Source organism: Chrysochloris asiatica, unplaced genomic scaffold (assembly GCF_000296735.1).
Source record: "Chrysochloris asiatica unplaced genomic scaffold, ChrAsi1.0 scaffold00030, whole genome shotgun sequence".
NCBI classification, from domain to species: Eukaryota; Metazoa; Chordata; class Mammalia; order Afrosoricida; family Chrysochloridae; genus Chrysochloris; species Chrysochloris asiatica.
Genome location: NW_006408548.1, coordinates 18,488,787 through 18,512,058, shown reverse-complemented (window position 1 = coordinate 18,512,058; position 23,272 = coordinate 18,488,787). Strand labels below are relative to the sequence as shown.

The window sequence follows — 23,272 nt, the reverse complement described above, 5'->3', positions numbered from 1 at the left end:
GGTCAGAATGGAGCCTGCTGGGGACTAGGGAGTTGTAGTCACCACTTTGTGGGACTCGGAGAATGGGGCTTTCACAAATTTAGGGAGCAGTGGGCCTGGAGGTCAGAGCTGAAACCCAGGGTCTAGGGGCTTCTACTAATAATCCAGTGAACACGGCCAACACCTAGAGCAAGGATAGAGGAGTATTTTCAAGCATTGAGAGCTAATGTAAAAAAAAAATTTATTGTGTTTTTAACTTAGTTGGTGCCTGTTATTCCATCTTTCCCTCTAATTGTTTCCATTTGCAATAGAAATGTCTACTGTGTGCCTGTTCTACCATTGTACTTTGGAAGACTTTTGGGGTGATATGATCGGGGAAAATGTTTGCATGTGACAAGGAACTAAATTTGGGGGGCCTAGGGTGGAATGTATTGCTCCAAATATGTGTCAACTTGGCTGGATTGTGATTCTCAGTGATTTGGCAGTTATGTAATGATGCTGTGGCAATTATGTTATGATTCCCCATTATGTGACAAACCAATAAGAGAATTAAAAGTGCACTGCAACACCCTTTTCTCATCGCAACCCTGATCTGATATGAAGGGTACAGCCTGCAACATCTTTTATCTTAGAAAGGTAAAAGGAGAGGGAGGTGAGCAGAGGCAGAGGGACCTATTACTACTAAGAAAGAAGGCCCAGGAGTGGAACTCATCCTTTGGACTTGGGATCTTAGAACTGAAGCTCCTAAATCCAGGAAGATATTGATTTCATGATACACAGAGAAGACCAAGGAATGTTAGGCTGACAAAACCTTCTTCTAGAGCCAGCAATCCGAATTTGAGCTTCTAGCCTCCCACACTGTGCAAAAATAAATTTCTGTTAAAGCCAAAGGGGAAAAAATTGTGATTTGCTTTTGTTTTGATTCTAATGTGTATTTCTCAGTCACATTCTTGGGTTCTTGGTTCAAGTGTATAGTGTTGTTGTTAAGTGCCATCCAGTTTTGACTCATAGTGAGCCTGGTGGGTTTGAACTGCCAACCTTGTGGTTAACAGTTCGGTGCGTATCTTACAGTACCACACCACGACCCTATACAGGATTGGCCGCTGGGTTTGACCCACCAATCTTGCCACTCAAATGGACCTTGTAGTCTAGTGCATTATCCTACAGTACCATACCAGGACTCAAAGTGTATAGTAGGAAATAAAAAACTCAGGTAGGACTTCTGGTGTGGTGCTGTAGGATAAACACTTGATCACAAGGTTGGTTTGAACCACATTTTCGAACTCACCAGTCACTCCTCGGAAACCCTATACAGGGTCTCTATGTGTCAGATCCCACTCAATGGCACTGAACGACAACAGTACTCTATGTACCAAGGAGTACATACATACTTATATGTATGATGCCTGGTGTGGTGCTGTCGGATCAGCACGGGACTGCGAACCACAAGGTTAGCAGCTCAAACCCACCAGCAGTTCCTTGGAAATCTTATGAGTAGGAATTGACTGGGTGGCACTTAACAACAATTATAGGAGAATTTGCTTAACCAAGTAGGCTTTAATGCCAAAGGCAGTGGTTCTCAGCCTTCACTTATATTAGAATCACCAGAGGGCTTATTAAATACTGATCACTGGGCTTCACCCTTTGAGTGTCCCATTTAGAAGTCTGGGGTAGAGCTGGAGGCTTTGCAGTTCTCTTAAGGTCCCAGGTGACGCTGCTGGCCCCTCGGATCCCACTCTTGAGAACCATTGGCACAGAACAGCAAAGACTAATTACTAATTGGGTCAAACCACTTACTGTTTTATCTGTCACAAAGTATACAAACTTGGGCAAGCCCTGCTTTTGTAAACTAGTTTGACTGTAGGTAAAATAGAAATTTAAAAAGAAACAAAAAAACCCTCTGAACTGTTGATGATTAATCAAAATTAAATAAAAGCTGAATAATTATTTGCAAAGGATCACTGATGGTGTATCCTATCTATACCAGATGACCTTTTCCTTTAAGAGGAGCAGATCCCTGTAAGATTTGTTTCAACACACAGGCAAATAATCTCAGTCATCTGCCTAAATGCTTTTATGTGAGAATGCTCAAACTAGGGGATGGCAGGCAGGGATCTTCCACACTCTCTTCCTGCGGTCTTAAGAAAGCATCACTCAGGTTGACTGAGAAAGACAAAGGTGCCATGCATTCTTACACTGGGGTCTCAGAGAGCTGCGGTTGCAGCAAGCACCTGGCAGTGGTTCCGTGTGTTTTTTGAAGTTCCACCAGCAGTGTGTTTAGACTCTTGTGAAGTCCCAGGCATCACACAATCCTGATTGTGTGGGTCAACATGGATCTTAGTAGAACTACCATCAAGAGTTCAGTTTGACCAGCAGAAGCATCCAACTGGCTCTGGCAGAAGACCCTGACTCCCAAGACTTGCTAGGATCTCTCAACTCATTTTCATAGGTAGCTCAGGGACTTACATAGTTTATTTTCCTTTTCTGAATTCCAAATAAAGTGTAGAAGGCTAAAGGTCCGCTGGAGGCCACAAATGCCAGACACACATGCATTTTGGTTATAAGAGTGGCCCAAACATGTTGAAAACAAAACAAAATTTCCCATAGCAACTGGGCAAATACAGCATATCAAGGCTGAAAGAAGGACCGCATCATGAGAATGAAGCATGCTTACATTTCTGAGGAAAACATGAAGAGTTACACTTGTCGAAAGCTCCAGGGTGAGCTCTTACCCTGACCAGGGGCATATTAAGACCATGACATGTTAGTTACTGGTGATGGAGATGGGTACTTTTACTTAAAACACACACGCATATATCTCTCTTTAGTGATTAGTTTACCTGAGTTTTACTTCATAAAAAAATCAAACCATTTTTGGTGAGCATAAAGAGAAAGGACTGGCGTGAGTTGTATGAATAGCACACTCAACAGATATACCAAGGACTGGGGCCGAGGGACACATCCCAGAAAAAGAGGAATAAGAAATGCCCAGGAAAACAAAGCCAATCAAGCCAAAAGGAAAAGTGATACCTACCATTGGCAGAAGTGAGAGGAAGGTCACAGTTGGTGCAACTGTACAAGTTTTCTTGGGGAAATTTTGACAACAGTTATAGAAAGTCTTCAAAGGTGCATATACCATGGTCTTTTAGTCTAATTTCTAGGATTTACCTTTAGGAATACCAGGGGACTTCAAAACATTTGTGGAAAAATTCCATTATCTTTTAATCCCATTTTTCCATGAGCTTTTTGAAACTCCCTCATAGTCACTAATGGGAATAGTGTATACCCACCACAATAGTGGCTGCAGCATGTATAAATTAGTGAAAAATGGGAAATGAGCTAAAGATCCAATAAAAACAAACTAAATTATGGTCGGCCTAGTCTTAGGAAAGACAACCATATGTGTGTCAGAAAAGAACTATGCTCCATGGGGGTTTTCTTTGAAAATAATATTTTATTGTATTTTCAATGAAACTTTATACAGCAAATTAGGTTTCCATTTCTACACAAATTGTTCATTGGCATTGGCTGCGTCCATATGGTTTTTCAGTGGTTTATTTTTCAGAAGTAGATTGCCAGATCTTTCTCTTCTAAGGTACCTCTGAGTGGACATGAACCTTCAATAGTTGGATTAGCATCAAGCCTGTTAACTGCTTGCTCCATTTAAGTACTCCATGAGTCAAACAGAGTCAACTTGACAGCAACTAATTGGGTTTTGATTTTTATTCTTTGGAATGGGAGTCCCTGGGTGGTACAATGGTTAATGTGTTTGGTTATTATCTGAAAATCTGGACATTAGAGTCCACTTAGAGGCACCTGTGAAGAAAGACCTGGTGATCTACTTCCAAAAACCCTATGGAGCATGGTTCTATTCCAACACACGTGGGCTCACCATGAGATGAATCGACTCGATGCCAACTAGCAGATTATTTGGATTAATATGAGGTCATTAAAAATCATCTTGTAAACAAAGTAGATAGGGGAACACTGAGACAGATTTGCATGGGGTAAATGGGACAGAGGTAAACAGTGATGCATACTCAACCTTGGAACAACAGGGCTCTGTGATACAGGGAACAAGGCATAGTCTGAAGAGGGGAAATAATACTAAGATGCTTGACTGTCTTATGAATATTGGTTTCCCTTGCCAACTACTGTAAAATAAACACTTGAGTGGGATAGAAAGGAATGTCGGGAAACATGATTACAGAAAGATTGTAAGCCCGTCTTCGGCCTATAATTGATTGGAATACCTAAAAGGGGTTCTAGAACTTGCCCAGTGAAATAGGCCTCTTGTGGAGCCTTTGTAGTGTATAGGACCTTAGGTGGAATCCTGAGTCCCATCCAGAACCTTCTGAGGTGGGACATTCCCACTAGCAAGGACAAGCAGACCAGCCTGGAACAGCTAGAGTGACAGAAGATACATCTTCAAAGAAAGATCATCAGGAAAACCCCAAAACAAAAATGGCAGTATGATTGGTTACTACAAGAATAAGCAAGTTGTTCACTGGGAAACCATCAAGACACACAATCAAGTCCCTTCAGGACAAACACCCCTCTAAGACTGAAACTCAAAGGGAACACATGAGCAGGCATGTAAACTTGCTGGTGCCATATTGGTCTACTGGTGAGTGGAAGAGGGCAAAAGGCAGCAGTGAAGATATGACCTGAGTTTGACCATGTTCCGTAGACTCCTGTCGACCTGGAGATAAGAGAGAGAAGAGGAAGGGCTGGTTGGTCCAAAGTGTGGTGAGATCTGGGGACACCTGAGTCCAAGGCCAAGGACATAGCCACAGAGGGCTAGAGCTGAGAGTGAAGCATCCAGCAGATATGAAGCTAGGGGAGATGCACAAGAACATGAAAACTTGCAGACAGTACATATTTGAACTAGCCTCAATGGCTTGATAATCAGAACTAGACTAGAGGAAGAAAAAACAAAACAAAAACCCCACACAACTTTTCATAAAAGAAATGAGGGCAAATTGCTACAATCTGATGAACTTGACTTATACTCATGGAGGTAGTAGCTCAAAATATCAACAGAGAGGGAAGGAGTCTTTACATCAAGTATCAATGCTATCCCCTCTGTATACAGGGACAGGCATCTTAGACATTGGCTACCTAAAATGATGGGGCAATAAAGGCATGAAGTGACTGGCTTACAAGGTTTCAAGAGGGAGTTTAGTTTAAGAAATGTGTTGGGAAAAAAGAGTCCCCACTAAGTAGTTTTCATTTTGTCTAGATAGGTCTGGTAAAAAGAGATGGGGATAAGATTATTATGATTCAGTAGTGAGTAATTGTTATCATGACTAATTGTGACTGTCACAACTGTAAATGTACAAGTTTTGTAACAAAAATGGGAGAGTAGTTAATCTTACAGTCCAGAAACAGAGGACCCTAGGACCATCAAAGGAGAAGAGCACAAGCAGAATGCGGGACCTTATCCAGAGAAGCAGCGATGCCAGAGACAGAGGCAGAGATGGGGGCTTGGAGAGAGGGAGCAGCTGAGGACTCTAGATTCATGAAAAGATAGGGACTGAGAGCTGGTGGCCAGGAGGTAGACTTGTAGATTGTGCCCTTTGGTGGTGTAAATTATTATATATCCCTGAGTTGTTTTTTTTTTTTTTAAAGAGCTAAAATGAATGTAGAGAAATACTGTTAACTGATGGTACATTGAGGGGATTATAATCATTGTAATGAAACAAGGGGTATGATTTGTTGAATGTAAAATTGATGATCTGCTCTGTAAACTTTCACTCAATTCATAATACAAACTTTAAAAAAAAATCATCTTGTAAAAGAATACTTAAATGATATATTCTACAGTTGAGGACCATAAGTTAGTTATAATGTGGTGCTGGTAATATTCTGTTTCGTTATCTCAAGATTTATTACATGAGTGTGTTGTTTGTGAATGTTCATTGAGATGCATTTCATGAAATATGCTTATTCTTCAATAAAAATGAGCTAAATGTAGTTTTATAAATAGAAACTATATCATGGTAAACATTACATGAATATATTTCTTATCATTATAATATTACTTATCATGACTCAGGCACTGTGCCAAGCACATATATGATCCCATTTAATTTTCCCAACACATACATATATATGTGTGTATAATGTGTGGATAGTGGCAGCAGCAATGGTCTCAAACATAATCACAATTATGAGGACAGTGGAGGTTCCACTGTGCATAAAGTTGTTATGAGTCAGAACTGACTCGATGAAACCTAACAACAAGAACATATGTATGTATAAGCATATACACACACACACATAATTGAAAAAACAAACAAACTGTAATAGGCACCAAAATATTATTTCTTGGTGGCGTTACATGGGTGATTATTTTTATTAAGTTATATAAATCTTCAGGAGCTCTGGTAGTATAATGGTTACAAATTAGACTGCGAACCACAAGGTCAGCCGTTTGAAACTACCAGCCGTTCTGCGGGAGAAAGATGAGGCGTCTGTTCCTGTAAAGATTTACAGCCTCAGAAACCCTGTACAGGGCCACTCTGAATTGGAACTGACTCCACGGTACTTAACAACAACATATAAATCTTCAATGAATAGGCATTACTTTTGTGATATCCATCAAAACTCTGAATGGTAATTTAAAAAGAGAAACATATGAGAGCATAGAAAACTCCACACCAAATAAAGAAAAGTCAAATTTCCTTCATCTGGACTCATTCACTCCTCTGAGTTATAAAGTCTGAGTGGTTTCTAGTTGTGTTAGGTATCGGGCCCCCATCACAGTGACGCTTAGTCTGAGAGGGAGCCATTGCCTTTCTGGACATGCTGTTTGTGGAGGATCAAACAAAGGCAATTAAAGCGTCCCCATCAGTGTCTGAGGTCTCTTTGATTCCAGCTGGTCTACCTTTATTGCAAACTCAAAGACACAAATGAGCTAGGAAGCAAAGCCAGGGAGTCATCCCAGGTGAGGAAACACAGCATCTTTCTAGGTGAGACTAGATTCACTTATCACTTGGTAGCTTACTTAAGAGGCTCACAGCAGTATGCAGCCCTTTCTATTTGGTATCTTTCTGGGTCCCCTTGGAGGCGTGAAGAGCAATAGATTGGTCCCTCATGAATTTTATTGAAGAGAAAAACTCTCCAGAAAGTATAATCAATGCCACTTCATTAAAAAATGAAGGTCAAAGGTAGATGATAATGTAATCGATGAAATAATAGGAGTATTATCAGCTAAAATTTATAGAGTACTTTTTATGTATGGTCTAAGTACTGTACCAAGCACTTTACATAATGAATCAAGTCAATTAATTATTACTACAAAATCACTGTTGTTACTAGGTGCGACTTAAAGCGACCTATGTACAACAGTACAAAACGGTACCAGTCTTGTGCCCTCCTCACAATTGTTGTTAAGCTTGAGCCATGGAGCCTGCCACTATGCTAATCCATCTCATCGGGGGTCTTTCTCTTCATCAAGGACCCTCCACTTTACCAAGCATGATGTTCTTCTCCAGGGACTGATCTCTCTTGATAATATGTCCAAAGTATGAGTGATAAAGCCTTACCATCTTGGCTTCTAAGGAGCATTCTGGCTGTACTTCTTCCAACACAGATTTATTTGTTCTTCAAGCAGTCCATGGTACTTTTAATATTCTTCTTCAACATCACAACTTAAATGCATCGAGTCTTCTATGGTCTTCCTTATTAACTACCCAACTTTCATGTATATGAAGCTACTGAAAATACCATGGCTTGGTTCAGGTGCAACTTAGTCCTCAAACTGATGTCTTAGCTCTTCCATACTTTTTAACGAGGTCTTGTGCAGTAGATTTGCCTAATGCAATACATTGTTTGATTTCTTGACTCGTGCTTCCATGGGTGTTGTACTGGATCCAAGCACATTGAATTCTTTGGATCCAAGCACATTGAATTCTTTGACAACTTCAATCTTTCTTCAATTATCATGATGTTATTTATTGATCCACTGGTGAGGATTTCTGTTTTCTTTACACTGAGGTGCAACCCATACTGCGGTCTTTGATCTTCATTGGTAAGTATTTTAAATCCTCTTTACATTCAACAAGCAAGGTTTTATCATATGTATATGACAGGTTGTTTATGAGTCTTCCTCTAATCTCAATGCCATGTTCTTCATATCCAGCTTCAAGGATTATTTGCTGAGAATAGAGAATGAATAAGTATGAAACCTGGCACACACCTTTCCTGATGTTAAGCAATTCAATGCCCCCAAGTTCTGTTTGAAAAACTGCCCATTGGTCTATGTACAGGTTCCTCATGAGCACAATTAAGTGTTCTGGAATACTCTCACTCTTTGCAATGTTGTTGATAGCTTGCCAGTATCCACACAGTCAAAAGCCTTTGATTAGTCAACAAATCATAGGTAAACATCTTTCTGATATTCTTTGCTTTCAGCCAAGATCCATCTGGTATCAGCAGATGGATGATTCCATATTCTCATCTGAATCCAGCTTGAACCTCTGGCAATTCCCTGTCAATGTACTGTTGCAGCCATTTTTGAATTAGGTTTAGCAAAATTTTATTTGCATGTGATAATAATCACATTGCCTGATAATTTCCACATTCTGTTGGATCCCCACCTCTCTTTGGAATGGATTCAAATATGGATCTTTTCCAATCAGTTGTCCAGGTAGCTGTCTTCCAAATTTCTTGGCATAGAAGAGTAAGTGTATCCTGTGCTGTCATCATTTTGTTGAAGGATTTCAATTCCTGGAGCCTTGTTCTTTGCTAATACCTTTAGTGTACCTTGGACTTCTCCCTTCTGTACCACCGACTCTTGATCAAATGCTACCTTTTGAAATGGTGGAACACCACACATTTCTTTTTGATACAGTGACTGTCTTCCTTCCATCTTCTTTTGATGCTTTCTATATCACTCAATATTTTGTCCATGGTGGTCATCTAATAATGCAAGTGCAGGCTTGAATATTTTCTTCTTTTCTTTCAGCTTGGGAAATGTTGAGTGTGTTGTTTACTTTTGGTTTTCTAATTCCGGGTCTTTGCACATTTCATTATAATATTGACTTTGTCTTCTTGAGTGTCCCTATGAAATTTTCTGTTCAACAATTTCGCCTTCTCATTTCTACCATTTGCTTTACCATATTTACACTGGGGAGCAAGTTTCAGAGTCTCTTCTGACATCCATTTTGATATTTTCCTTTTTTTTTTTTTGTCTTTTAAATGACTTTTTGCTTTCTTCCTGTATGATGTTGTTGATTGCATCCCACAATGCTTCCGGTTTTCAGTCATTAGTGTTTAATGCGTCAAATCTGTTCTTGAGATTATTTATAAATTCAGGTAGGATATGTTCAAGTTCAAATTCTTGCTCTTGTGGACTTGTTTTAATTTACTTCAGCTTCAGCCTCAACTTGCATATGAGCAACTGATGGTCTGTTCCAATCTGCCCTGGCCTTGTTTTGGTTGATGATATGGAACTTTTCCACTGAATCTTCTCGCAGATATTGTCAGTTTGATTTCCATGTATCCCATCTGGTGAGGTCCACATGCATAGATGTCTTTTACGTCATTTAAAAAAGGTATCTGCAATGAAGGTACTGTATCTTCTGTCATACCATCTGCAGTATCATTTCTATAACCAAGGCCTATTTTCCAACTACTGATCCTTCCTGTTTCCAACCTTTGCATTCCAATCACCAGGAATTATCAATACATCTTGACTGTATATTTGATCAATTTTAGATTGAAGAAGTAGAATTCTTCAATTTCATCATTACTATCTTTACTGGTTGGTACATAAATTTGAATAATAATTGTATTAACCAGTGTTCCTTGTAGGCATATCTTATCACAGACCATTATACTTCATGATAGATCTTGAAATGTTCTTTTTGATGATGAATGTGATGCCATTCCTCTTCAATATGTCATTCTCGGCATAGTAAGCCATACGGTTGTCAGATTCAAAATAGCCAATAGCAGTCCATGTCAGCTCACTAATGCCTAGGACATTTATCTTTATGGATTCTATTTCATTTTTGACAACTACCAGTTTTCCTAGATTCATACTTCCTACGTTACATGTTTGGATTATTAATGGACAGTATAGTTCATTTTGAGTTGTGTCCTATCAGCAAATGAAGGTCCCCAAAGCTTTGTTTCATTCCTATCATCACAGTCGACTCTACTTTGAGGAGGCAGCTCTTCCTCAGTTGCATTTTGAGTGTCTTCCAACCTGAAGGGACTCATATTTTTGTACTATGTCTGATAATATTTTGGTGCTATTTCTCATGTTTCAATATTCAATATTGTGGTGCTAGCTGACAGGGTTCCACTGCTATTCATAAAGTTTTCAGTGTCTAAACAGTCACAAATAGCCTGCTTTTCTTTCTTCCTACTTTGCTTTAGTCTGGAAACTCAGGTGAAACTTTCCCACCATATGTGTACTCTGCTGGTATTTAAATTACCTGTGGCAAAGCTTCCAGCATCACAACAAGATGCAAGCAACCACAATAGACAAACTGACAGATGAGTGGTGGGCAATATCATATAAACCTTTATTAAACAAAAACATCATAATGTGAAGCTATTATTTATTGACATATCCACCCTTTGAGTCTGTGCAGTTTTGATGGTGGTGTTTCCATCTCTAAACCATACTCAAGGAATTATACACTCTTTGATGTATATCACTTCACAACAATATCCTTAAGGCACTCTAATCATGTTCCTTTGAAAGGCTGAGGTTTGGGATTAAAAAAAAAAGCCTGAAGGGGTAAGAGCAGAGCTATTAGGTTGGATGGGGTAAGGTTTTCTAATGAAATTCCTATAGCACAGTCCTTGCTACCCTCAAAGAATGAGCAGGTGCACTATAATGATGGACAAAAAATGTCCACGTAGAACTTTGCTGGCCTTTTTCTCATAATGCAGTTTTCAAAACTTCATAATAATAAGCCCCCGTGAATGTTCTTTGTCCTTCAAGAAAATGTATCAAGTTTATCCCTTTGTTGTTGTTAAGTGCAGTCGATATGGTTCCAATTCACAGCAACCCTATATAGGGTTTCCGAGGAGGGGCTGGTGGGTTTCAACTGTCTACCTTGTGGGTAGTAGCCTGTGCTGATCCTATAGTCCCACACTTGTGCAGTGGTGGGTCAATGGTAGTGTTCTTGCCTTCCATGTAGAAGTCCTGGGTTTGATTCCTGGCCCAGGCACCTACACATAGTTATCACCTGTGTGTCAATGGAGGCTTCACTCCTTTGGGATTCCATAAAATGTGAGCATCACCTTCTGAGCTGACCTCTCAGCCTTGAATTTAACTGGCCCAGCATGCTCCCTTGGAAGCCATTCTTTTGATTGGATCTTGGTTTTTTTTGAAGGCCTCTTCAATGAGACTAAGGCACTATATTAATGTATTATTGAGAGCTTGTGTGTAGGCATTCACTGATCACAGAGACATGTTTGAAGGCATTTTATTTGGAATAAATCTGTTCATGTATTAACTGGAAACCTAGTAGTAATATTTTGTGACTTACCTTTGTATATTATCCCATTTAAATCTCTAAGCTGTGTTACAGGTAGATACTACTATAATTCCCATTTTTAAAAGGAGATAATTGAGCTAGTATGTCATGTGCTAGGATCCTTGTTCATGAGACTGACAGCACAGCCCAGGTTCTCAGCTACCACACAGTAGCGCTACCAATGTTACACCCCAAAAGGAAAGGTGTGAACCCTGGTGGATAAAGGCTTTCCTGAAGGTGGATCCAGAAAGAGAGAGCTGTCAGAATAGTAGAAAGATGTAAGAAGGCGATGTTAAGAAGAACCTTGTTCTATAGAGGCCGTTTAGCTTATTCTTTAGGATTAAAAATGACCTCATGACCATCTTGTCAGGATAAAGGAAATAATATTTTATAGTGGAAAGACCATGGTTCAAATCATGGCACCATATTTGGAAAAGGTAAGTTATTTGATCTTAATTTTCCCCATCTGTAAAATGGGGTTAATAATACTTGTGTTTTATTGTCTATGCAAAGGCATTTGACTGTATGAATCATAACAAACTATGGATAACATTGTGAAGAAAGGAAATTCCAGAACACTCACTTGTCCTCATGTGGGACCTATACATAGACCAAGAGATAGTTGTTTGAGCGGAACAAGGGGATATGGAGTGAGTTATAATCAAGAAAGAATTAGAATCAGGATTGTATTTGTCACTATACTTATTTAATCTGTATGCTGAACAAATCATCCAAGAAGCTAGCCTATATGAAGTAGAATGAGGCATCAGGATTGGAGAAAGACTCATTAACAACCTTTGACATGCAGATGACACAATCTTGCTTGCTGGAAGTGACGAGGACTTAGAGCATTTACTGATGAAGATCAAAGACTGCATACAGCCTTCAATATGGATTACACCTTAACATAAAGAAAACAAAAATCCTCAAAAGTGGACCATTATGCAACATCATGATAAATGAACAAAATGTAGAAGTTGACAAAGATCTCATTTTACTTGGATCTGTAATCAACACCCATGGAAGTAGCCATCAAGAAATGAAATACCATGTGGCACTAGGCAAATCTGCTGCCATATATGCACTTAAAGGCTGGACAATGAATAAGGAAAATGGAGAAGAATTGATGCCTTTGAATTATGGTGTTGAAGAATACTGAATATACTATGAACTGCCAAAAGAACAAACAAACCTGCTGTAGAAGGAGTACACTCAGAATGCCCCTAAGAGGTAGGGATGGTGAGGTTTCATCTCATGTACTTTGCACCTAGCATCAGGGAGAAGGACATCATATTTAGTAGAGGGCAGTGAAAAACAGGAAGACCCTCAGTGAGATGGACTGATACAGTGGCTACAACAATGGGCTCAAGCAGAGCAAAGATTTGTAGATGACACAGAACTGGGCAAAGATTCCTTCTATTGTACATAGGATTGCCACGAGTCAGAAGTGACTTGACGGCACCTTACAACGTCTACAACAGCAGCTACCTGAAGATGCGTTAAAAGATTGGATTTTATATGGGCAACATTAACTGTGGTAGCTATGGTACAGTAGCTGCTGAATAAATAGAAGTTCTTTCTATTATTAAGGAGCTCTGGTAGCATAGTGGTTACAAGTCTGACTGCTAACCCCAAGATCAGCAGTTCAAAACTACCAGCTGTTCCCACAAAAGAAAGATGAGGCTTTCTGCTCCTGTAAAGAATTACAGCCCCAAAAATCCTATGCAGGGTTGGTATGAGTTGGAACCTTCTCCACGGCACATCACCACCACCACCACCACCACCATTAGAGTTGGGAGGATGTAGCGTATCTTGACTGATCTCACGTGGACCAGCTAATGAATGATGGCTGAACAGATAAAATGGGAAAACAAAAATTAAATAAGTGCATTTTCATTTTATACTGACATTGCTTTCATCTGATTAAATCCAGCACTTAATAACACCACCAACAATTAATATTAAATTATAAATAGTATCCAGCACTCCTGGAACCTGGTAGAACTATAGTGAAAAATAACACAAAAGAAAAAAAACAATATCCTCACCTCACAAAACATAGGCAACTTTTTGGCAAAATCCACCACTCTGGTAATTGCTGGTGTGATGATTTTTGTAAAATGGCTGAAGGCTTCCAAGTCAACCTTTCCACCTTCTGGGGCATTTACTATTGGTGCTTGTCCAATATCTTCAGGCTAAGGAAGGGAAATAAGGAAGATTTAGATGAAAACATTGTGAGGGGATCTTTACTTATTACAGCTCTCATGTGGCAGAAAGTGTCTTTTGAGTTGACTTACTGTAGAGTTGTCACATCATTTACCCATTTGCTTTTCCAAGCAAAGACACATGTCATGGCCGTTACTTTAATAGGCCCCCAGGGTTATGCTCACAGGATTGTTGGAGAGACAGAGACACACAGAAAATTCAGGAGTTTGGCTTCTACTGCTGAACGGCACTTATGCCAGGGGATGGCAATTTTAGGTGCTCTGGAATGGCAGCTCCTGAGCCCTGCATATTTGTCTGTTTGTGTGGGGATGTAGACACTGTGGACGATGATGAGGCTGAGTTGGGGGCTTGGGGGCTGACAATGCTGTATATCCAGACTTCCTTCTGGCCCACCTCCTGGAGCCCCAAGCTCCTTTCTGCTCTACAGACTCCAGTTTGAGGTGGTCTCAGTAGACTGAGGGGGAAGAGCTCTGAGCCACCTTACAGGAAACGGAATTGTGCGACGTTGGCAAACCTCAGGGTAGAGTGGGTGCTTTACTAAGGTTCATCGTCACCAGGACACTTTGCCATTTGCTTTCTGAAGAAGAACTCATGGTCTTGCTGCTGAAAAGGTGTGGAGCAGCCTGAGTGTCCTGAGGGAAATTATTAAAAATGCAAAATCTCAGATCCAATGTATCAGAATGAGCATTTTAACAAGAGCAGCTCAGGGCTGTGGCTCTGATGTCTACTGAAGCCCCTTAGTTCTTTGGCCTTGCATTCAGTGACCTCTATGATGCAGCCTCTCTCCATGTATTTCCTGTTGTAACGGTCTTCCTGTGGGGAGCATTCCTCTCTAAGGGCCTTTCCTGCCACTGGATAATAATAACCTCCATTTACCTGTGGGCTGGAGTCCTGGTGTGGCGCTGTGGGCTAATGCACTGGACTGCAAAGTCGGATTGAACCACAAGGTTGGCAATTCAAGCTCCCCAGCTGCTCCTTGGAAAACCTATACAGGGTCTCTATGGGTCAGAACCAACTTGACAGCACTTAACAACAACAACAACAACAACCTGTGGCCTACAAGTGAGTCAGCCCCTTTGTGTGAATGACCTCAGGCACTCCTCCCACCATACTGATTTACAGATGAGCAAACATGGGCTCAGAAAGGTTGAAGTCAGGGAGCCAGGACTGGAATTGAAGTCTCTTGGCTCCACATTCATGCTCTTTCTACCACACAGAAAATTTCCCTGGAGCACAGCATTTTCTGACTCCCATGTTAAGCCTTATACTGCCTGTAATTTTTTTTTTTTTTTTTAAATAGAGATCGAGGTGGCTACCAGAGGTGAACGGCAGGGAAATGGGATTCACAGCCCATGAAAAAACTGAGTCTGGGTCCTTGGAGATTAAAAAAAAAAAAAAAAAATCACACTATCAAGGGTAAGACTGTACAGCTGAAGCAATTGTTGTTCACAAGGTTCACACCTGCAGAAAGGTGAACAGGCAAAGGTTGTGTGATAGCTACATTTATAACACTGTAAAAACCGTTTCATAGCAGGGAATATGCTCCCCAGGGAAAATGAGACTTTCTGCTCCCATAAAGATTCATGGAAACCCTATATAGGGTCACTATGAGTCGGTGGTGCCCTAGTGGCACTGTGAGTTAAGCATTAGGCTGCTAACTACAAGGTTGACTTTGGTATGGCACTGTAAGATTAGCACTGGACTACGAACCACAAAGTAGTTGGCAGTTCAAACCCACCAGCTACTCCTTAGAAGCCCTCTCCAGGTTGCTATGAGTTGGAACCAACTCCATGGCACTTAGTAACACCTTACTCTGAAAGAGAAAGCTAAGGTTGTCTGTTCCTATAGAGGTTTACAGTCTCCCAAACCCCATAGAAGGTCACTATGAGTCAGAATCGACTCAGTGGCAGTGGGTTTTATGCTCCTTATGGAAGCTCGGAGGTGTTGTTGAGTAAGCAATGGGCTACTAAACCACAAGTTCAGTGTTAAAATTCACCAGTCACTCTGAGGGAGAAAGATGAGGCTGCTTGTTCCTGTAAAGATTCGCACGCAGCCTTGGGAAACCTAAGGAGCAGTTCTACTTTGCCCTAAGGGTTTTGCTATGAGTTCAGGCAATGGTTTGGTTTTGGGTTTATGTTCCCCTTAGGAGCCCTGGTGATGCAGTGATTTAATGCTGGATTGCTGTTCCACAGTAGAAGATGTAGCAATCAGCTTCCGCAAAGACTACAGCTTTGGAAACTCTATGGGACAGTTTTACTCTGACCTATGCGATGGTTGTGAGTCAGAATTGACTTGATGGCACCAGATTTTGGTTTTGGTAACACTCCCCATGCCTGCCTCTTCAGCTGTCTCCTAGGAAGCTATGAATGTGATTAAGAACATCACAATCAATTGGGCCTAGCTTGATGGCTGCCATCTTTGCTTAGAGACGTACTCTATAGAAGGAAGAAACCTGGCCTCTATTAGGTACCCAGTAGGTGAGGGGTGGGGAAGGTGACCAGGAGGGATGGATGGGGGTGAAGTGGGGGGTGGTGACACTCACGCTATGAATACATCAAGCAACAATGCAGAATTCTTCACTTGCAACGAGGACAATGCCGTTGATAAGACTTTGATCTAACAGTGGTCCCCAAATGTCATTATACATCAGAATCATCTTATTACCCGGTTCCCTCACCAAAGTTTCTGACTCAGTACATCTGGGTGGACCCTAAAAATGAGCATTTCTAACAAGTTCCCAGGTGATACTGATGCTGCGGGTCCTGGGCCATGTTGAGAACTACTGAGCCAGCAGCACCCAAATCCAGCTTAGAGTAAATCAGCTACTTCATTTGTTCTCACAGCTCCCCCATTAGTCTACATCTAACTTTTAGTGCGAAGAAAAGCAAAAGACGATTCTTTGACTGTCTTGACAGCTTGGCAGGGGCACCATGAGCAGCCCAGGCTGCCTCAGGGTGTGGTAAGAGCTATGGCTACTGTCTTATAGGAGGATTTAAAAATTCTAGCAGCATTTATCTTTTTTTTGATTATCTATCAGGTTTTTCTGTTTAGTCTGTATTTTCTTTTACTTTATTTTTATTGTTTGCTTTGGCAGCAGTGATGGGCTGAGAATGAAACATGATTTCTGACATATTTTCAACATTAACAACGATGTTTAGGGGCAACGATGGGCAAGGTAAACCCATTGAAGGCCACTGTTCTGCTGGTTTTCCAGGTGGCAGATGGAATTGATTGAATAATCAATCAATTATAATAATTGATAATCTCCTCTCTCTTTGTCTCCCTTTCTTTCTGTGTCCCTCACACATTGAACTAAGGGGAAATGTATATCAGTGCCTTTGGCTATGGCAGCTCTCTATTAGAAGGAGCCCTAGTGGTATAAGTAGATTGTGAATGGTTGCTAACCTAAAGACTGGAGGTCAAATCTACCCAGCAGTTCCACAAAAGAAAGGTCTGCTGATCTGCTTCCATAAAGAGTATAACCAAGAAAATCTGTGGGAGGAGTTTGACTCTGTAATACACAGGGTTGCCACAAGCCAGAATTTATCTCTATGGTAATATTTTTTGTTTTGTTTCTTCCTCACTGATAGAGACCTTATCTACTGTGCTTATCCTTCCAAACTCCTTGCTGGCTCTTTATAATTGCTTCTCATCCCTGGAAATGAGGCTCATCTGATTTGCCTCGTCCACCTTACAGCTCTGTTAGGATGATCAACTGATAAAAGGCATGTGAGCACATATTTAAAAGGGTAAGATATAATATCTACCATTCGTCTCTTCTGGTGTGGTGCTGCAGGATAATGCACCTGACTGCAAAGTTGGTTTGAACCACAAGGTTGGTGGTTCAAACTCACCAGTCGTTCCTTGGAAACCCTACAAGGGTTGCTAAGAGTCAGAAATGACTTGATGGCATTTAACAACAGCAAAAACTTGTCAGTTTGTCATACTGTGATGGCTGCTTGTTGTTGTGATGCTGGAAAGTATGTTACTAATATTTCAAACACCAGCAGGCTCACCCATGGCAGACAGGTGTCAGCAGAACATTCATACTCAGACAGACTGGGAAGAAAGACCTGGCAATTTACTCCCCCAAATTAGCCAATGATTGTCCAATATAGTGCTGGAATATGAGCCCCATAGGTGGGAAGGCATCCAAAATACACAGTGGCTCCAACAGTGGACTTGAACATCTCAGTGACTCTGAAGATGGGTTAGGACTGGGCAGCATGTCATTCTCTTGTACATGGGTCACCATGAGTCAGCACATTCACCGGCAGCTAGTGACAACAACAAGGCATTTTCTTGGCACATGTATATTGGGTAATGGAGTCCTGGTGTGGTGGTGTGGGATAACCACTAGAATGTTAACTGCAAGATCGGTGGCTCAAACCTACCCACTGCTTCTTGGAAAACTTACACAGGGTCGCTATGAATCCGAAATGACTCAATGGTACTTAACCACAACAATGATAATGAAGGGTGATGGGTGAAAGGGAGTCCTGGTGTGGCACTGTGGATTAATGTGCCAGACTACAAAGATGTTTGAATTGCAAGGTCGGCAGTTCAAGCTCACCAGCGGCTCCTCAGAAACCCTATACAGGATCGCTATGGGTCTGAAACGACTCGATGGAACTTAACAACAACAACAACAATGGGAGAAAGAGGAGGCTTTGGGCTGCAGTAAAGATTAAAAGTCCCGGAAACTTGATGAAGTTTCGCTAGGAGTTGGAATGACTCTATGGCACCTAATAACAACAAAATAAAAATAAAATATTTTAATTAACATGGTTTTGGCCTGGTTGAATTCAAACAGCTTTTCACTGAATATTGATAGAGCTAATCTTATTGTATTTAAATGGTATTCAATGGCCTGTGAAATGTCAGTAGGTTAATAGTGATGTTAATAATGTTCATTAACTCTGGGGATATGTGGGATATTTAAATCAATGTGACATCTCTAACATATCTGATAAAAGGAAGATCATTATGCAAGGGAATAGGGTAATTTTACTTAAAATTAAAACCCTAAAGTAACAACTTCACAAGCATTTCTTTTGAAAATTAAAGATCAAGGTACAAAAAAAGACTCATTTTTAATCTTTTGGTTATTTAATGACAAATACTATTGTTAGAAGTAAAGGCCCTTTATTCAGATATAAGGAATTAAGTTTGAACAATGTAACCTTATTTGTGACTTCCTTGAAGATTTTTACCTATAAGGACAATACAACCTTTTGTAAACTATCTAGAAGACAGTAAAAGTTAAATATAATACAAATATTTGATATCAGTTATAGCTATTAAATATCTTATTACAGCTGGTAGTGTTGTAATCCATTACATGATATAAGCAAGCCTATGCACAACAGAACAAAACACCTTCACCATCCTCATAATTGTGGGTACACTTGAGTCCATTGCTGATGCCAAGCTATCTTGTTGGAAGTCTTTCTCTTTTTCGCTGACCCTCCACTTCACCAAGCATGATGTCCTTCTCCTGGGACAAGTCACTCCTGATAATATGTTCAAAGTATGAAAGACGAAGTCTGGCCACCTGGGCTTCTAAGGAGGATTCTGGCTGTACTTCCTTCAACAGAGATTTGTTCGTTCTGCTGGCAGCCCATGGTCCTGTTAATGTTCTTCTCCAACACCATAACTCAAATGCATCAATTCTACTGTCTTCCTTATTCACTGTCCAAATTTCACATGCACATTGTTATTGTTAAGTGCTGTCAAGTCGTTCCGACTCATCGTGACCCGGTATAGAATTTCCAAGGAGCAGCTGGTGAGTTTGAACCACCAACCTTGTGGTTCAACTTGATCTTGTGGTCCAGGCTTGGGTCAGGTGCATCTTAGTCCTCAAACTGACATCTTTATTCTTGAACAATTTAAAGAGATCCTGAGCAGCAGATTTGCCTAATGCAATATATCTGTTGATTTCTTGACCGCTGCTTCCATGAGTGTTGCTTGTGGATCCAAGAAAAATGACCTCTTTGACAACTTCAGTCTTTACTCCATTTGTCATGATGTTATTTGTGGGTCCAGTGGTGAGAATTTTTGTTATCTTTTCATAGAGGTTCAACCCATACTGAAGAATATGGTCTTTGATCATCATCAGTATTTTAAGTCCTCTTTGCTTTCAGCAAGCAAGGTTGTATCATCTGCATTTTGCAGGTCCTTAATGAGTTTTCCTTCAATCCTGAGGCCATGTCTCTCTTTATATAATCCAGTTTCTTGTATTATTTTCTCAGCATATAGATGGAATAAGTATGAGGAAAGAATAAAAACCTTTTACCCTCGGGCTGCTCTAACGATTGCCTCTTGGTCTATGTATAGGTTCCTCAACAGCACAATTAAGTAAGTATTCAGGAATACCCATTCCTTGCAATGTTATCCATAGCTTGTAATGATCCACACAGTTAAACACCTTTGTGTAGTCAATAAAGCACAGATAAATATCTTTCTAGTGTTCTCTGCCTTTAGCCAAGATCCATCAGACATCAGCAATGATATCCCTTGTTCAATGTCATCTGAATCTGGCTTGAACCTCTGGCAGTTCTCTATCAATATACTGTTGCCACCATTTTTGAATTATCTGTAGCAAAATTTTACTTGCATGTGATATTAATGATATTGTTCAATGACTTCTGGGTTTTGTTGGGTCACTTCTATTTGGAATAGGCAGAAATAATGGATCTCTTCTAATCATTTGGTCAGGTAACTGTCTTCTAAATTTCTTGGTATAGATGAGTGAGCACCTCCAGTGCAGCATCAGATTGTTGAAAGATTTCAATTGGTATTCCACCAATTCCCAGAGCCTTGTTCTTTGCCAATGCCTTCAGTGCACCTTGGAGTTCTTCTTTCAGTATCACTGGTTCTTGATCATATGCTACCTCTTGAAATGATCAAACACTGACCATTTCTTTTTGATACAGTGACTCTGTATTGCTTTCATCTTCTTTTGTTGCTTTCTTAATCATTCAATATTTTGTCCATAGGATCCTTCAATATTTCAAGTTGAGGACTGAGTTCTTTCTTCTTTCCTTTCAGCTTGAGAAATGCTGTGTGTGTTCTTCCCTTTCAGTTTCCTAACTCTAGGTCTTTGCACATTTTATTTTAATACTTGGTTTTGTCTTTTTGAGCTGCCCTTCGAAATTTTCTATTCAGATCTTTTACCTGCTCATTTTTTCCATTTGCTTTACCATATCTACATTGGAGAGCAACTTTTAGAGTCTCTTCTTATGTCTATTTTGATATTTTCCATCTTTCTTGTCTTCTTAATGACCTTTTGCTTTTTCCTTGTAGGATGTTGTTGGTATCATCCCACAACTCTTCTGGTCTTTGGTCATTAGTACATTAGTGTCTGATGTATCAAATCTGTTCTTGAGATGATAAATTCAGGTGGGATATGTTCAATGTCAAATTTTGGTTCTCATGGACTTTTAGTTTTTTTCAGATTGAGCCTGAACTTGCATATGAGCAATTGAGGGTCTGTTCCACAGTCTGCCCTACCCTTGTTTTTGACTGATGATATGGAGTATTTCCACCATCTCTTCCACAATTGTATTCAATTAGATTTCTGTGTATGCCATCTGGTGAGGGTCACGTGTACAGTCATCTTTTATGTTGTTTTTAAAATGGCATTTGCCATGAAGAAGACATTGATCTTGCAAAATTCTGTCATGCTATCTCCAGTATCATTTCTATCACCAAGGCCATATTTCCCAACTACTGATCCTTCCTCTCTGTTTCCAACCTTTGCATTCCAATTGCTAGTAATTATCAATACATCTTGAATGCATGCTTGATCAGTTTCAGACTAAAGAAGTTAGTAGAATTCTTCAATTTTATCATTACTAGCTTTAGTGGTTGGTGTGTATATTTGCATAATAGTGGTATTAACTGGTTTTCCTTATAGACATATGGGTATTATCCTATCACACACAACATTATACTTCACGAAAGAGCTTGAAATGTTTTTTTAATTATGACTGCAATGTCATTCCTCTTGGTCATTCCTGGCATAGTAAAACATATTATTCTTTGATTCAAGATGACCATGACCAGACCAGTTCAGCTCACTATTGCCTAGTATATATCTATATTTATGCATTCCATTTCATTTTTGACAACTTAGAATTTTCCTAAATCCATACTTCAGTGCCTTCCAGGCTCCAATTATTAATGGATATTTACAGCCTTCCCCCCATTCTGAGTTGTGCCTCATCAGCATATTGAAAGTCCAGAAGCTTTATTCCATTCATGTCATTACTGCCAAGTCTACTTCACCAATTGTATTTCGAGTGCTTTCCAACTTGAGGGGCTCATCTTACAGCACTGTATGTGATGATATTCTAGTGCTATTCATAATGTTTCAAAATGAAATATTCTGGCACTATCTGACAATGTTTCACTGTTACTCATTGGGTTTCAGAGGCTAAATATCCAGAAGTAGTGTCCCTTTTCTTCCTAGTCTGTCTTAATCTGGAAGCTGAGTTGAAACCTGTTTACCATCGGTACCCTGCTGGTACCTAAAACACCAGTGGCACTGCCCAGCATCATAGCAACATGCCAGTGTTCACAGTAGGGCAAATTGACAGATTGCAAACTCATGCAACATGTATGTTTATACAAACATGATCAAGCTTAGACAGATATTAAATGACTGGTTTATAGATTTACATGTATAGAAAGTCTGATTTTTGCTTCTGTGGCCTTCACTTGCTAATGGTGTGACTTGTAACTGATTCTTACTTTTTTTCTCCTCTTGCTTGTCTGCCTTAAATGAACTGTCTGAGTCAGCCTAGCTTGTCTTGCACTTTTTAATTTCACTGCAACCTTCTCTTTTACCGAAGCCTCCATGTTTACCTCTCATCTCTTCCCATTCCAAATCCCATGTATTCTTTAAGACCCAACTAAAATTTTGTTTTCTTGAAGCCTTCCCAGATGACCCGGATTTGAGATGATGCCTAACTTCTCTGCATATTTGTATAATTTCTTGGTAGTTATTATAATAAAATTTTATTGTAGTTATGTGGTTATGTAGTTATAAGACATGAACTTCTTGAGAAGGGAAATATAAGCTTGCTGTATACAAAGAATTGTACCAAACTGGTTGAAAATAGGCTTCTTCTAGGTTAAATGAATGCATGTTTTATACTTTAATTCAATCAATAAACTATACATTTTAATGCATGTTTATACTTTAATTCATTCAATATTAATTTAGCAACAACTATGGATCAGGCCTACTTCTAGATCATTATGGCAATGATCACTGTTTCCTCAAAGGAGAAGACACACCATAAATAAGAAGAATACATTCATAGAATAATTTCAGTTGTGGTAAGTCTAGAGGTGGCATGAGAGTACATGGAGGTAAGAAGCTGAGGTGACCAGCTAAGGTTGCTTTGAGAAGTGACATATGAGCTTAGACTTGCAGACTATCAAAGAGGCAATTCTCCATCGGATCAAAGGAAGAGCATTTAGAGCAGAGGGAAAAATTAATGTAGAATCTAAAGGTTGGACAAGAGGTCCCTGTGATCAGTCCTCAGTGATGGTGTAAA

The 23,272-nt window shown here is 39.9% G+C and overlaps 1 protein-coding gene across 2 annotated transcripts in view; it reads right to left on the bottom strand.

The window, feature by feature from the left end:
- The window catches only part of THRB (thyroid hormone receptor, beta), a 549,876-nt gene that overhangs the window by 6,087 nt on the left and 520,517 nt on the right, over window positions 1-23,272 (bottom strand). For both annotated transcript variants that reach the window (XM_006851626.1, XM_006851625.1), the window contains one exon: window positions 13,529-13,675. In XM_006851626.1, coding sequence (XP_006851688.1) covers window positions 13,529-13,675 — 147 coding nt within the window. The remainder of the gene's footprint in view (window positions 1-13,528; window positions 13,676-23,272) is intronic.